The sequence below is a fragment of the Microtus pennsylvanicus genome, chromosome 12, assembly GCF_037038515.1.
Source record: "Microtus pennsylvanicus isolate mMicPen1 chromosome 12, mMicPen1.hap1, whole genome shotgun sequence".
Lineage (NCBI taxonomy): Eukaryota > Metazoa > Chordata > Mammalia > Rodentia > Cricetidae > Microtus > Microtus pennsylvanicus.
The window spans coordinates 65,720,330-65,734,850 of record NC_134590.1 but is presented as its reverse complement, the minus strand read 5'-3'; the positions used below and the strand labels follow the sequence as shown (position 1 = coordinate 65,734,850).

Genomic DNA, 14,521 nt, shown 5'->3' with positions numbered 1-14,521 from the left:
AGACACTGAGAACAATTAATAAATGGGACTTCCTGAAACTTAGAAACTTCTGTAAGGCAAAGGACACGGTCAATAAGACAGAATGGCAGCCTACAGAATGGAAAAAGATCTTCACCAACCCCACATCAGACAGAGGACTGATCTCCAAAATATATAAAGACCTCAAGAAACTAGACATCAAAATACCAAATAATCCAATTCAAAAATGGGGTACAGATTCACAACAGAGGAATCTAAAATGGCTGAGAAGCACTTAAAGAAATGTTCAAAATCCTTAGCCATCAGGGAAATGCGATCAAAATGACTCTGAGATACCATCTTACATTTGTCAGAATGGCTAAGATCAAAAACAGCAATGAGAGCTTATGCTGAAGAGGTTGTGGAGTAAGAGGAGCACTCCTCTACTGCTAGTGGGAGTGCTATCTTGTATAGCCACTTTGGAAATCAGGATGGCAGTTTTCTCAGAAAACTGGGAATCGATCTTAATATCCAGCAATACCACTCTTGGACATATATCCAAAGGATGCTCACTGATACCACAAATACATTTGCTCAACTATGTTCATAGCAGCATTATTTGTAGTAGCCAAGACTTGGAAACAACCGAGATGCCCCTCGACCAAAGGATGGATGAGGAAGATTTGGTACATTTACACAATGGCATATTACTCAGCAGTAAAAAAAAAAAAAACAATAACGTCTTTAAATTTGCAGGCAAATGGATGGAACTAGAAAAAAACACTCTGGGTGAGGTAACCCAGACCAAGAAAGACAAACATGGTATGTAGTCATAAGTGGATATTGGACATGAAGCACAGTATAACCAGGCTACAATACACAACCCCAGAGAGGCTAGGTAAAAAGAAGGATCCTAAGAGGATCACACGTGGAGAGCCCCAGGAAGGGAAATAATTAAGATCTGTGTCACCTGGGAAGTAGAAGGGAGAGGATAGGAGATGGGAACATGAGGGCTCCAGATGGCCGAGGCGGGGGAGGGATGGAGAGGGGAAGCAATGAAAGAAATATCTTGATAGAGGGAGCCATTATGGGATTAGGGAGAAACCAGGTGCTAGAAAAATTCCCAGGAATCCACAAGGATGACCCCAGCTAAGACTCCTAAAAGTAATGGGGAGGTGCCTGAACTGGCCTTCCCCTATAATCAGACAACTATCCTAATTGTCATCACAGAACCTACATCCAGTAACTGGAAGCAGATGCAGTGATCCATAGCCAAGCACTGGGCCCAGCTCCTAGAGCTTAGTAGAAGAGAGGGAGGAGGGATCACATGAACAAGGGGGAATCAAGATCATGACTGGGAAAGCCACAGAGACAACTGACCTGAGCTAGTGGGAGCTCATGGACCCTGACACCCAGGGATCTGCATAGATTAAACTAAGCCCTCTGAATGTGGGTGACAGTTATTTGGCTTGATCTGTTGGGGGAGGGCCCTGACAGTGGGACCAGAACTTATCCTGGGTGCATGAAGTGACTTTTTGGACCTCATTCCCTGTGGAGGGATACCTTGCTCAGCCTAGATATATGGGGAAGGGGCTTGTTCCTGCCTCACCTTGGTATACCAGACTTTGTTACTCCACAAGGGAGGCCTTACCTCCTCTGAGGAGTGGATAGAGGTAGAATAGGGGAAGGTGGGGGTGGAAGAAGTGGGGAGGTGGAACTGGAACTAGTATATATTTTTTTAAAAAAAATTTAAAAATGCATCTCTAGCTGGGTGGTAGTGGCACACACCTTTAATCTCAGCACTCTGGAGGCAGAGCAAGGTGGATAAGTTTTAGCACAATCAGAACTGCAGAAGGGAACTCTGTCTTGAAAAATAATAAAAGAGGAGATTGGAGGGAATAAGGAGAAGAAGAAAAGAAGAAAACACTTCTGTAAGATTGGGCTGTAAGCAGACCTTAATTAGTAGACATTTTCTTAATTAGTGTTTGATAGGTTCTATAAGAAAGCAGGCTGAGCAAGCCACAAGGAGCAAGCCAGTAAGCATCACCCCTCCATGACCTGCATCAACTCCTGATTCCAGGATCCTGCCCTGCTTGAGTTCTTGTCCTAATTTCCTTCAGTGATGAAGAGTGATTTGGAAGCATAAGACAAGTAAACCCTTTCCTCCCCATGTTGGATTTGGTCATGGTGTTTCATCACAAAAGTAGAAACTCTAACTAAGAAGTTGAGTGAGGAGAGTGGGCAGTGTGCCGTGTGTGCTTGCATAGATCAGCTGCCGGCTTCCCAGTGAGTTTCTTTCCACTTTGTGGATCCTGGGGATGGAGCTAAGGCCATCAAGTGTGGTGCCCTTATACAAGGAACAATTTTGCTGGCCTGGAAACAGAAATTCTAGCGTGTTTATTTCTAAAGTTCTGATGACATACATTAGTGTAGTCTCATTCTAGTAACAACAGCTCGGAGAGCTTTTTCTGTCCCTACATTTTGGAATTTCCCTAACTTAACCAAATACATTGTATTATTTGGAGATTTTCTTTCAACAAAATGTTCTAGGGATGACTTGCTCTTAAGAAGAACTTTGTGAGCTTTTTAGGACTAGTACTTTGCCGTTTATAATCTTGGCAGGGCTCAGCAGTTCTCTAAAATATTTCTGGTAGTCCCAAAGACAGAATTAAAAAATATTTAATTAAAAATGAAAATTATTATCAAACTTTCATGGATCTACTGTTGCTTTAAAGATTAAATACAGCTTTTTTAGTATAGTGTCCTAGATTTGGGACATCTTGACTTCTGTTTGATTCTCTCCCATATCTACCCTTCTTAAACACTCAGCATTGGTTATCCTGATCTGACAGTCATGCCCCTGATATGACTACAACACTTCTGCCCCCTTGCCTGTACTAGTAGCATTCCTTGTCTTTGCCACTTGTCCGTAGGGCCCAGTGTAGTCTCACTTTCCCACAGCTTTCCTATTCAGGTAAACCACTGCTCCTGTCTTGCATGTGCAGCCTCTGCTCCTCTTGTCTTTCATGTGCAACCTTTAGTGTCTGTCTGTTCATTTGAAACCCAGTCTCTGCTCTTTTAGTCCAAGTCTTTTCTCTCTCTCCACCTGGGTTGTAAATTCCATTAGAGTACATACATTCTCTTTTGGTTTTCTTCTTTTATTATTTTTTTCCAGACAGTATTTCTCTGTGTATCCTTGTCTGTCCTAGAACTTGCTTTGTAATTGATGTTTTACAAATTAACAGAGTAATACATAACAAGTAAAACTACACATATGCACACATGCATGCAGACACAAACCAAAACAACAACAACAAAACCAAAAACCAAAGCAATAAATGATTGAAATAGGGACCATAGAAGCATTTTATAGACTTTATTCTATTTAATCCTCTATAAAGTAGGTTTTAGTATTACGTCTATTTACAGATAAAAGGATTGAGGTACAAGAGAGATGGATCAATGCAGAAGCAGGTACCTGCAACAATTTATTAGCAATAGAGTTTTATTGTAACACAATTACCTATTTACGGTGTCTGCATCTTCTTTTATATTGCAGAGAGAGAGTTAACTGCAGAACCTAAAATATTCACTATCTGGACATCAACTATACAAGGTTGCTGACCTCTGCTCAAATCATAAATCATGGTAGTAACACAATAATGATTTGGACCTGGCTGTTGGGATGCAGAGTCTGTGCCCTTAACCTCTTCGTCACACCTCCTCCCTCTTACCAGTCCACTCTCAAGCCACTCTCAAGTGACTAGGGCCTGTAACTTTACATTCTGCAAGTATGAGGGCCTGAGTTTGATCCTAGGCGTTGTGCACACTTGTAATCCCAGCACTGGGGAGGTGGAGACAGGTGGTCCCTGGTGCTTACTGGGATTCACCTAATTAGTGAATCCCAGGACAGTAAAAGACCTTGTAACAATAACAAAAAAAAAAAAAAAAAAACCCACACCTTAAGGGTAGCCTTTGGTGTCCACATGCATGTGTACATACATGGTTGTATAACTACATGTGTGTCCCTGCACACACAGGGGCATACACATAGCACAGAGAGAACTTTTCTTGCTTTTTTCATGCTTTTAAAAATTGTTTATAAAAGAGACAGTTTGGTGGTTTAGATATGGCATATGATGGAGGAAAGTCAAAGATGAATGAAATTCACAACCTGGTAACTGGAATAAATGATTTACTTGTCTAGGAATGAAACTGGGCAACATTCTTAGAGTAGCAGAGATAAATTGAATTTCAGGGTCTACAAAGCAGTATAGGAACAGATGTCCAGATATTAAAAGTGTAGGCAGAAAACATAAGTTGGAAATTGAAGTCTTCTACAGGCTATAACTGAAGCTGTGAGAAGACGTGAGATTATCCAAGAGAACTGTGAATAGAGGAGAGGATTGAAAACAGACTCCTGGGGAGGACAACTGGTTAAGAAAGAAAGAAAAAAGGAAAAAAAGAAGGAAAGAAGGAAGGAGTAAAGAGAGAGAAAGAGGGAGAGAGGGAGGGAAAGAAAGAAAGAAAAAAAGAAAGGAAGGAAGAAAGAAAAGAAAAATGGGCTGGGTGTAGTGGTGCACCCTTCAATCCCAGCCCTTGGGAGGCAGAGACAGGACCTTTGAGTTGGAGGTCAGCCTGATCTACAGAGTGAATTCTAAATTCCAGGCCAGCCAAGGCTACACAGGGAGACCTTATTCAAACAAACAAATGAGATTCGGGGTGGGGTGGAAGTCAGGTGTGTATGGATGGATGAGAGCTGAAATAGTTTTAGCAGGTAGAAGTTTAGCTCAGTAACAGGTTTTTGTTCAACATGGAACAAGGTTCTAGGTTTGATTCCCAGTTCTGCCAAAACAACAACAAAACAAAGTAGTGTTAAGGTAACTTGTGGGAGAAATACGGATACAGTGTAAAATGCTGCCAAGAAGCTACACATTGATATGGGATAGGAAGAAGCAGGGGTGAGATAGATGTACATAGTTACTTTGGAGAGAGCAGTGTAAATAAAATTCAGATTCCAGAGAAGCCTGAGGTGAGTGTGAAGTTATATAATTGTATGAGGTTATATAATTAGAGTAAAACTTCCTATTTTGCCTTAGGTCAATGGATCATTGAAATAAATTGTTTTAGTCCTGAATTATTTGAGTAATTGCCTGCCTTTCTGTTTTGCCTTGCTTGTGAGAAGATCTATTTTAACACAGTATCCAGAGCCCTGTTTTCTTTTGGATTGCTTATAAATGTATCAGATTTGAAATCTTAAAAGTCTTTCCATCTGACCTGTGGCAATTGTTTGGTGGGCTGAGTATAGTCATGAATACTGATTTATTTTCATCTTTGTTTTTCTTCCAGAGCACAATTTTCCCAGCCCTAATCACTAATGAACATGAGTCACTGATAATGGTGAAGAAACTTTTTGCTACTTCCATCTCATGTATAACATATTTGAGGGGCCTGTTCCCAGAGAGCTCTTATAGAGATCGCCATTTGGATGGTAAAGTGGAATTAAATGATTGTTTTGGCTAGTGTCCCTTTTCTACTTAGCAAGAGCAAACCTTCTCTCTTCCACAGAGTGCATTAATTCTAACTCAGGGGCATGTTCTTCAGAATCAATTTACTAATTCATTTTCCACTTCAATTTTGCTGTTTGTTTTGGTTTTACTTAAAGGAGCCATTCACTTCTAGCTAGCTATCAAATGAAAAAAGAAACACGTAGAGCTAAGTTTAGTAATTCTAAGCCATCCCTATAAAAGTCAGAACAAAAATCTGTCTTAATGGTGAAGATTTACATTATTTTGTGCCTCGGTTGAATTTGTCCTTTGAGGTATGCATTTTGCCCTGAGGAAGTTCAAAGGAATCCATTAAGAAACTTCTCCTTATTAACATATACAAATATGCCTGGGAGAGGCAAATCCATTTGTTGATTAGTATGGTTATTTAGACAGTTATTTTAATCAGTTATGTTATTTTTAAAATAGCCAGTCCTACCTCTTCATTTTATTATTATTATTATTATTATTATTATTATTATTATTATTATTATTGGTGTGTGTGTGTATTTCATATATAGACATATGCGACCATGGAGGTTAGAGGACCAATTTTAGTCAATCTGTCCTTTCATTGTGGTTTTCCCAGGAGTGAACTCACTCCTGTGTAGCAAGCACTTTTACCCACTGAGCCATCTCACTGGCCCCAAGTTCTTCAACTCTTACTTTTTCTGTTTCTTTGTGACCTTAAATTTACCCTATTATGACTTTATATTTCAAGCTGTATCTGGCTCCTTAGAATAAATTGTACCAGAGGCTCTTCAGTTTTTCAAAATCTTATGATTGTTTGAAAACCTGAGTTGTGGGTCGCATGTGGTGGTGTACATCTTTAATTCCAGCACTCAGGAAGAGGCAGGAAGAGCTCTGAGTTCAAGGTCAGTCTGGTTGATTACAGAATCCTAGCCCAACCAGGGCTACATAGATGACCCTGTCTTAAAAATACAAATCAAGCCAGATGTTGTGGTGCTCGCCTTTAATCCTGGCACTTGGGAGGCAGAGGTAGGTGGATCTCATGAGTTCGAGGCCAGCCTAGGCTACAAAGTGAATTCTAGGGCAGCCAGAGCTGTTTTGAGACAGAAATTTTGTCTCAAAAAACAAAACAAAACAAAAACAAACCCCAAATCAAAACAAAACAAAAACTAGCAAGATGGCTTAGCTGGTAAAGGTGTTTACCATTAAGCCTGATAACCTGAGTTCAGTCCCCAGAACTCACATAGTGGAAGGAGAAAACCAGCTCTCCAAGTTGTCCTCTTACCTCTCCATATGTGCTGTAGCACCAACTGGTAGGCTAGAGAGATGGCTCAGTAGTTAAAAGCACTCTTCCAGAGGACCTGGTTCAATTCCCAGCATGCACATGGTACATCACAACCATCGGTAACTCTAGCCCCAGGGGATGTAACACTCTGTTCTGGCTTCCCTAGCACCAGACACACATATGGTGTGCAGACATACATGCAGGTAAGGCACCCATACACATAAAGATAATAAAATAAAATTTTAAATAGCATTGTTATAACAAGATTAGTCTTGTTGGCTAATCACTAAAATGGGAACTATCATTTGGGAAATAAATATAGAGAACCACACATTTCCTTTTAAGATGCTACTTTTTCAAAATTTAATTTGAAATTTCTCATGTTTATATTTAATAATATACCATGACTTCATTCCAGTGTAATTTTCTTAGCAATATTGATTCACCAAATGAACACTAGTGAAATTCATGTTTGCTGTAAACACATAAGCTTGGTACTTGTAATCATGGCACCTTTCTTTGTGTTAATGACTTCTTTAAACTTATGGAATTGGATCTTACAGATCTGTTTACAGGTATCATATAATTAGCTTCCCCTCCTGTTTGGAACACAGAATTATAAAAGAAGGCATGCTTTGGGAAATTAAATACTTGTTATATATAAATTATTACTGTTGACAAAAAAAAAAGAAAAACACAGCTCTTAAGCTCAAAAGTTAAAAGAGGGCTGGGCAGTGGTGGCACACGCCTTTAATCCCAGCACTCAGGAGGCAGAGGCCCGTGGATCTTTGTGAGTTCAAGGCCAGCCTGGTCTCTAAGAGCTAGTTTCAGGACAGGCTCCAAAGCTACAGAGAAACCCTGTCTTGAAAAAAACAAAAACAAAACAAAAAAAGTTAAAAGAGATAGTTTATTCACGAGCCAAATATGAGCGATTAAAATTTATGTTGCTGCCAAAGCCAAATTCCATGTTCTAGTATGGAAGTAGTTTCATGAATTTCTTATAGTAACAGAAAAAGAAAGTCACTAATCAAGGCACTTTTCAAACACTTTTATGGTAGGGGGTATAGCGAAGTGGGGGAAATCTCTGCTTATCAGCCTTAGGTGCTGTCTGCTGACAGTTTCAGCTTTTATGTTGGTGTAAGCTAGCAAGTCTGTCAGTACATTCCCCAAAAGACTCACCTAATATACCCAAGGATGTTAGCTCATAAACATGTAGGCAATAAATGGGTATTAAGGGGACTAGTGACAGCAGAAGATATTTGTAGTTAGACTCTGGACCAGCAACATTCCAAGCTTTCCACAATCATTGAAGTTTTAACCAGTCAGCCTTGTAAAGGGCAGCTTCTTTCTAGGAGTTTTGGCTCATACTTCTGTAGGCATGGAGACAAAATCATTTTTCATAGTTTCATTTTTTATGACTTATAGTAGAAGTGAGTCTTCCTCAATGTTTTTGTATTTAAAGTGACACGTCACAAAAATGTTCATATGTAGGTGGAATTTTTCATTGGGACCGCTGGCCAGCTCCCAAATAACCACATAGAGACTTATTATTAATTATATATGATCACCCTATAGCTTAGCCTTATTACTAACTAGCTCTTTCAACTTAATTTAACCCATATTTCTTATCTACACTCTACTACGTGGTGGTACTTTTTTTTTTAGCACAGCATGTTTATCTTGCTTCTCTCCTCATCCTCTGAGACTCTGCCCTCCTTCTTCCCTGCACCCTTTTGGTCTGAAAGTACTGCCTAACTTCTCTGCCTGCCTAGCTATTGGCCAGTCAGCTATTTATTAACCAATGAGAATATTACCTATTCACTGTGTACAGAAAGATTGTTCCATATTCCATGTTTGTACAACACTCTTCTTTTTTAATAATTTCTAAGTATTTGTCAAATTAGGATAATTTTCATATCCCTCAACAATAGTGGAAGTGATGTTAACTTTAGTATAGGAAAACAATATTAAAAGATGAAAGACGGAAAGCTGGTGAGATGGCTCATCAGATATAAATGTACTTGCTGCCAAAGGTAATGATAATAAATTCAATCTCTGAGACCAACACATCATGAGAAGAGATTCCGGTAAGTTGTTTAACTGCTACACATGCAACGTGGCCCATGCTTTTGCACTTGTACATACATATACAAAAATCCATAAATTAATAAATATTTCAAAATTCAAGAAGCTCCTGTTAAATCATATATGAGTCAATGATTTTATACTAATTTTAACCCGAAATTGTAATGTCTTTCTTTTCTTTCCTGTTATGGAAAAGTAGTTATATTTCACATGGAAATGCTTGAGAATAATATGTGCATTTGTGTTTAATTTTTTTCATTGAGAGGGAAAGAAATAATAAAGAATTAAATTTGGACTATGTTTAAATTGTCAGTTGAGATTTATCTCAGTGATAGCTTAGATTACTTAGAAGGAAACAATGAAGTAATAGAAACCAACTTTGCAATAAACTCGGCTGGGCTACACTGTAGAATGGGAAGTCTGCCAAAGTGCTTCCAAAATTTGTACTGAGATAATTATTAACATAGAATTTATTTTTAAAGTAGGTATTTAGAAATTTAAAAATGTATCTGGTAGTGGTGGTAAATACCTTAATCCGAGCTTTCAGGAGGCAGAGGCAGGTGGCTCTCTGTGAGTTTGAGGCCAGCCTGGACTATAGAGTGAGTTCCAGGACAGCCAAGGCTACACAGAGAAACCATGTCTTGAAAAACTAGAGAGAGAGAGAGAGAGAGAGAGAGAGAGAGAGAGAGAGAGAGAGAGAGAGAGAGAGAGAGAGAGAGAAATATGCAGGAAATGCACTATTTGGCATGGATTTTTCAGTATAACAGTTGCGTTTTTATTTTTTTAGACCTCAGTTTAAAAATTCTCCGGGAAGACAAAAAGTGCCCTGGGTCATTACATATTATTAAATGGTAAGCAAATTCTGTAAAATTTGAACAACATTTTTTGTCATGGCTGAAATTACCCATAAGACTTTATTTTGTAAAATAATTTCCTTAAACCACTTTTCTTAGTCCTCTTTCCTGGAAAACATAGCAGCTTTCAGTATTATTTTAAACTATTGATTTAGTTTTAGAAGAAAATGGACTTGTATGAAGAAAAAAATTCTAAATTTGATTATTCATCATAGGTATATCTATCATTGTGGTGACAGGAAGAGAAAAGACTCTGCTTCAGAACTGCTTGTCTATTTTTATAATATTCCATTAATATATGGAAAAGTATTGGGAGAATTAAAATGTGGCTAAACAGAAAAGGCAAGATGATTGTTAATTTATATACTTCAAAATAGAAGTGTAAACTAATTATATACTTGGATTTATTTTTTGGCTGTTCATGTGGTCCAAAGTGACATTGGATATTTATTTCTTAACAGGATTCAAGGTTGTTTTGATGCTTTGGAGAAGAGATACGTAAGAATGTTTTAAAATTTACATCAGGATTAAAGACTGTCTTTTAACCTTTAAAAAAGTTTACAAAGTGTTTAGACTTTGTATCTTGTAGTGTTTAACAGTGTAACAGTGCCTACCTTTGTATTCACCAGTCAACTCTCTTTTATTTTGTCTTTGTTGTCCCAGTGATGTCTCCCTTAACATCAATTAGAAACGAAAGTTCCATTCTTCTCTTTTATATACTCATATCTTTTTAACCACAAAATTTCCTCTGAAGTCACTGGACAAGATCCACAGGATGTGGGTTTGGGAAGACAACAATCTGGTAGCACATTGAATATGTTCATAATAGTGGCAATTCAGTTTGCAGAAGGGAAAGGAAAAAATAGTTAAATAATGGATTTTTACTCTATTTTATTCTATTCTATAACTCATGTAAAAGTGATTTTTTAAAAACACAGCTCAAATTTTACATACATATGATCTCTCATGCTTCCCTAGACAATTATGAAGAGCGTGAAAAACGAAGGCTCTAGGCCTGGTTGAAGAGATCAGATGCATATAAATGAAACTGCTGCCTTTATGCTCCTTCACTTTTCCTTGTGTCTTTACTCTTCAGCTCCAATTTAAGAACTGTTGGGGTGACTAAGCTTTTATTTAATTATTTAGTGTAGTTATACATTCCCTCTCTTGAATGAAGTTACTATTCATGATTTATTCCATGTTGACCTAGAGGATATACAGAGATATACAAAGATAAGACAGATAAGGGAAGGGCTTATAGACTGTGACAAAAGGTGAGTAGCGCCCATGTGAGTGTTGATGGTTAGCAGTTACACACTTGCCCAGCTGTACCTGTTGCTAAACTATTGGCCAGTACTTCTGTATGAATGGGAAGTTGCTTTTTGGTGTCCTAGTGTGAATTCCTACCAACACTTTCCTCCTTGCCCCACCAGAGTTTCTTTTGAGACTTCCCAGACTTCTGTAAAGGTCACCAATTAAAGAGTCTAAAAGTTGTTCATGGAACCCAACTCGAGAGTTAAGTTTGCACCCTTTCTGATTGGTCAGTACTTTTGTCATATTGGACTTGATGTTTTCCATGTCAGTTTGATAACTTAAAAATGCAGAGAGATTTTGACATCACCTTATCACAGTACAAGTAACAAGCAGTACTACTCCTAACTGTGCATGCCAAAGGAAAGATGGAGAATCTATGCATCAGGAAAACAGAACAATAGAGGGGCTCAACCCAGCAGAGAAATTTAAGGGGAATCTTTATAAGAAAGAATCTTTGGGGATGAGTACAGGACGGCTTCACACATCCTAGTCTAGTGCTGTGCCTGCAAACTATATCTCTAGCTTAAGAAGAAATGACTATTGATCTTTGAGCCTCTGAGCACTTGGACAAGTTGAGAACGGGTTGAGGGTCATCACAGGATTAATTAGCATCATATCCTGGATGTTCATCATCCAGAGGCATTACAATGTAAGCAGGCATTCTTGGGCTAGAGAGATAGCTCAGTGGTTAGGAATACTTGTTGCTCTTGCAGAGGACCAGAATTCAATTTCTAGCCCCCACATGGTGATTCATAACCATCCATCTAATTCCTTGGCTCTAAGAGTCACACACATGGTGCACATACATGTATGCAGACAAAAGATTCATGCTCATAAAAATAAATTTAAAAATAATAATACTAAAAAAGATCAGCATTCTATAGTCAGTCTGAGGTGAATCCTGATTTTGTTATTTATATCTTTGTGACTTTGGGCAAGCAACCTACCACAGTATCTTATTTTTTCAACAAAAAATGTGACATAACAGAACCTACCTTGTGAAAGTTATTTTTGAAATGGAGTGATTTAGAGGCAGGCAGGATGGCTCAGCAGATAAAGGTACTTGTCACACAAGCCTGCGACCTACTGATCCTTGGAATGTATGTAAAAATGGAGAAAATTGACTCCACCAAGTTGTCCTCTGACTTTTACATTCTATGGAATGTGTACTTCAGACACTTGAATTTTACACACATATACAGAAATAATAAATGAAACTTTTAAATTAAAAAATATTGAGTGAGTTAATAATAGAAAACAGTAGTTGAACTGTTCTGGGAACATGAAAACACAAACTCTGGGGCTGGAGAGTTGGCTTAATAGTTAAGAATACTGGTTGCTCTTTCAGAGGACCAGCGTCCAGCACCCAGCTCACTAGCATCTGTAACTAGTTTCAGGGGACCTGACACCCTCTTATGGCCTTTGTGGGCACTGCATGCAATACTGCACAGATATACATGCAGACAAGAACATACACACAAGTTAATATGTCTTAAAAAAATTAAAGAATAGGCAAAACCTTAGATACAGTTGTGTCCAATCCACAGTCTGTGGGCCGTGTGGCTCAGGATAACTATGAATGTGGTCCAATTCAAATTTGTAAACAGTTAAAACATCAGACAGTTGTAGTTTTTTTGTAATTCAGTTACATGGTTTTCCAGTGTGCACTTTGTAGATGACAATGTCATTTCACAGTATCAAAAGGTGGAATTGCCTGATGGACTCTTAAATAGTATTGACATTATTTTTGATTGCTAGTGTTTTATAACTTTTCTCATATGATCTTATTGCAGGGAGTATATAAAATTAAGTAGTTCAGTGGGAGATTGGGGCAGAAAGATCATGATCAAGGCTATCCAGGCTATGAAACAAGACTCTGTTTCTTTAAAAACAAAAAAATGTAGTTTCAAGTTTTGATTAACTAGAGCCCTTGGAAGATGTCCTATTGAAGACCATGATATTACTAATTATAAAACTCTGGGTACTTTTTATTTTATGGTAAATTTGAATTCTTTTTTTTTAAATTTGAATTCTTTAAAATAAGCATGTGTATATTAAAATAATTCTTATAAAAAGGAATTATATAATTTTTCTCCTTATTTTCACTCTCATCTTGTACAATCCTGCCCACTTTCCACACTACATTCTTTCAGAAACTGAAGTCTGATCATGTTATTATTTATGCCTAAAAATTTTCCGAGAATTTTAAAATAAAGTATAAAGTCCTTCAAATAATCAAGGAGGCTGAATGATTCCTGTTTTCCTTTCCAAAATAGCCCCTCACTCCCATGTTTGAGCTACATAGAGACTCCAGAGCATGTCAGTTACTTTATCTTTGCAATACTGTTCCTCTTTCTTGAAAAATTCTGTCCCAGACCCCATGTGTATGTCCTGCCTAGCTCCAGTTTTTCCTTTTTTTCCTGCAGCTAAAATTGTCCCCATCTGGTGTTCTCCTTACACCTTGTATTGTTTCTTCACAGAAAAAAAACCCAACCATGAATGTAATAGTGTATCCATGTGATTTTTTCTTATTGTCTCCCTTGCATGTTTCTTGAGATCAGTGATCAGATTTTTAATGTATAATTAAAAAATTATTACATTTTATAATGTAATAAATGATTAATAGTTTTACTATGTGGCTATGAAAATCAGTTATATACAAAAATAGCCACATGGTGGCACTAAAGAGTTTTAGTCAATTGCTATGGAATTAATGGTCCTCAAATTTTATATTTTAGGTTTAAAAGTTTATCATAGACTTGATTGTATATATGTCTATATATTTAAAAATTTGCTAAAGCTGAGAAAATGTCTTTATAGTTGTGTGGAATATAGAGAGATAAGAATTCGTAAGATATAACAGACTTTCTAATATTTTTAACTTGTTAGATTAGTTTTAAAAGTACTTTTAAGAGATTCTTGTGGTATATTTTGATCAATAATGAATTGTTTTGCATATAGTTGGTTCCCAATTTAGAAAAATAACAGCTCTTTTTGGTATCCTTCTTCTGTCCCAGTAAAGACAGTGTTTGTAATAGACATTGTTTGAATGAGTGAAATTATTAGTTCCTTTTTCTGTCCCTCTGAATATTTTCCCACCCAAGTGTTTGGAACCTCTCTGAAGTAATATTTGAATTAGTCTCCATCAGAAATGACAATACAATAGTACAACCATATAATAACGCAGTTTTCTTTTCTCTTGAAGCTTCACATGGCAGTGCTAACAGTAAGTACATACATGAAGACTAAATCTCTGACTCTGCATTGACTTTTGGCAAGTGAAGCATTTAGACAGCAATCTTTCTCTTTCTCCCTTTTTGAGATTTATGGCATTTTAACATTTAAAAATTGAATATATCAATCAGGAGGGGTGGCACATGCCTTTAATCCCAACACTCAAGAAGCAGAGGCAGGCAGATCTCTGTGAGTTCAAAATCAGTTTGGTTTACAGAGTGAGTTCCAGAACAGCCAGAACTACACAGAAAAACCCTGTCTCAAAAAAACAAAAA

General features: G+C 37.5%; 1 protein-coding gene across 1 annotated transcript in view; it reads left to right on the top strand.

Moving 5' to 3' along the window:
* The first annotated feature begins 608 nt into the window (after window positions 1–608).
* Hormad2 (HORMA domain containing 2) overlaps window positions 609–14,521 on the top strand; it is a 93,561-nt gene continuing 79,648 nt past the window's right edge. Inside the window, exons 1-5 of the mRNA XM_075942806.1 lie at window positions 609–644; window positions 5,308–5,449; window positions 9,632–9,695; window positions 10,160–10,196; window positions 14,218–14,238. Coding sequence (XP_075798921.1) covers window positions 609–644; window positions 5,308–5,449; window positions 9,632–9,695; window positions 10,160–10,196; window positions 14,218–14,238 — 300 coding nt within the window. The remainder of the gene's footprint in view (window positions 645–5,307; window positions 5,450–9,631; window positions 9,696–10,159; window positions 10,197–14,217; window positions 14,239–14,521) is intronic.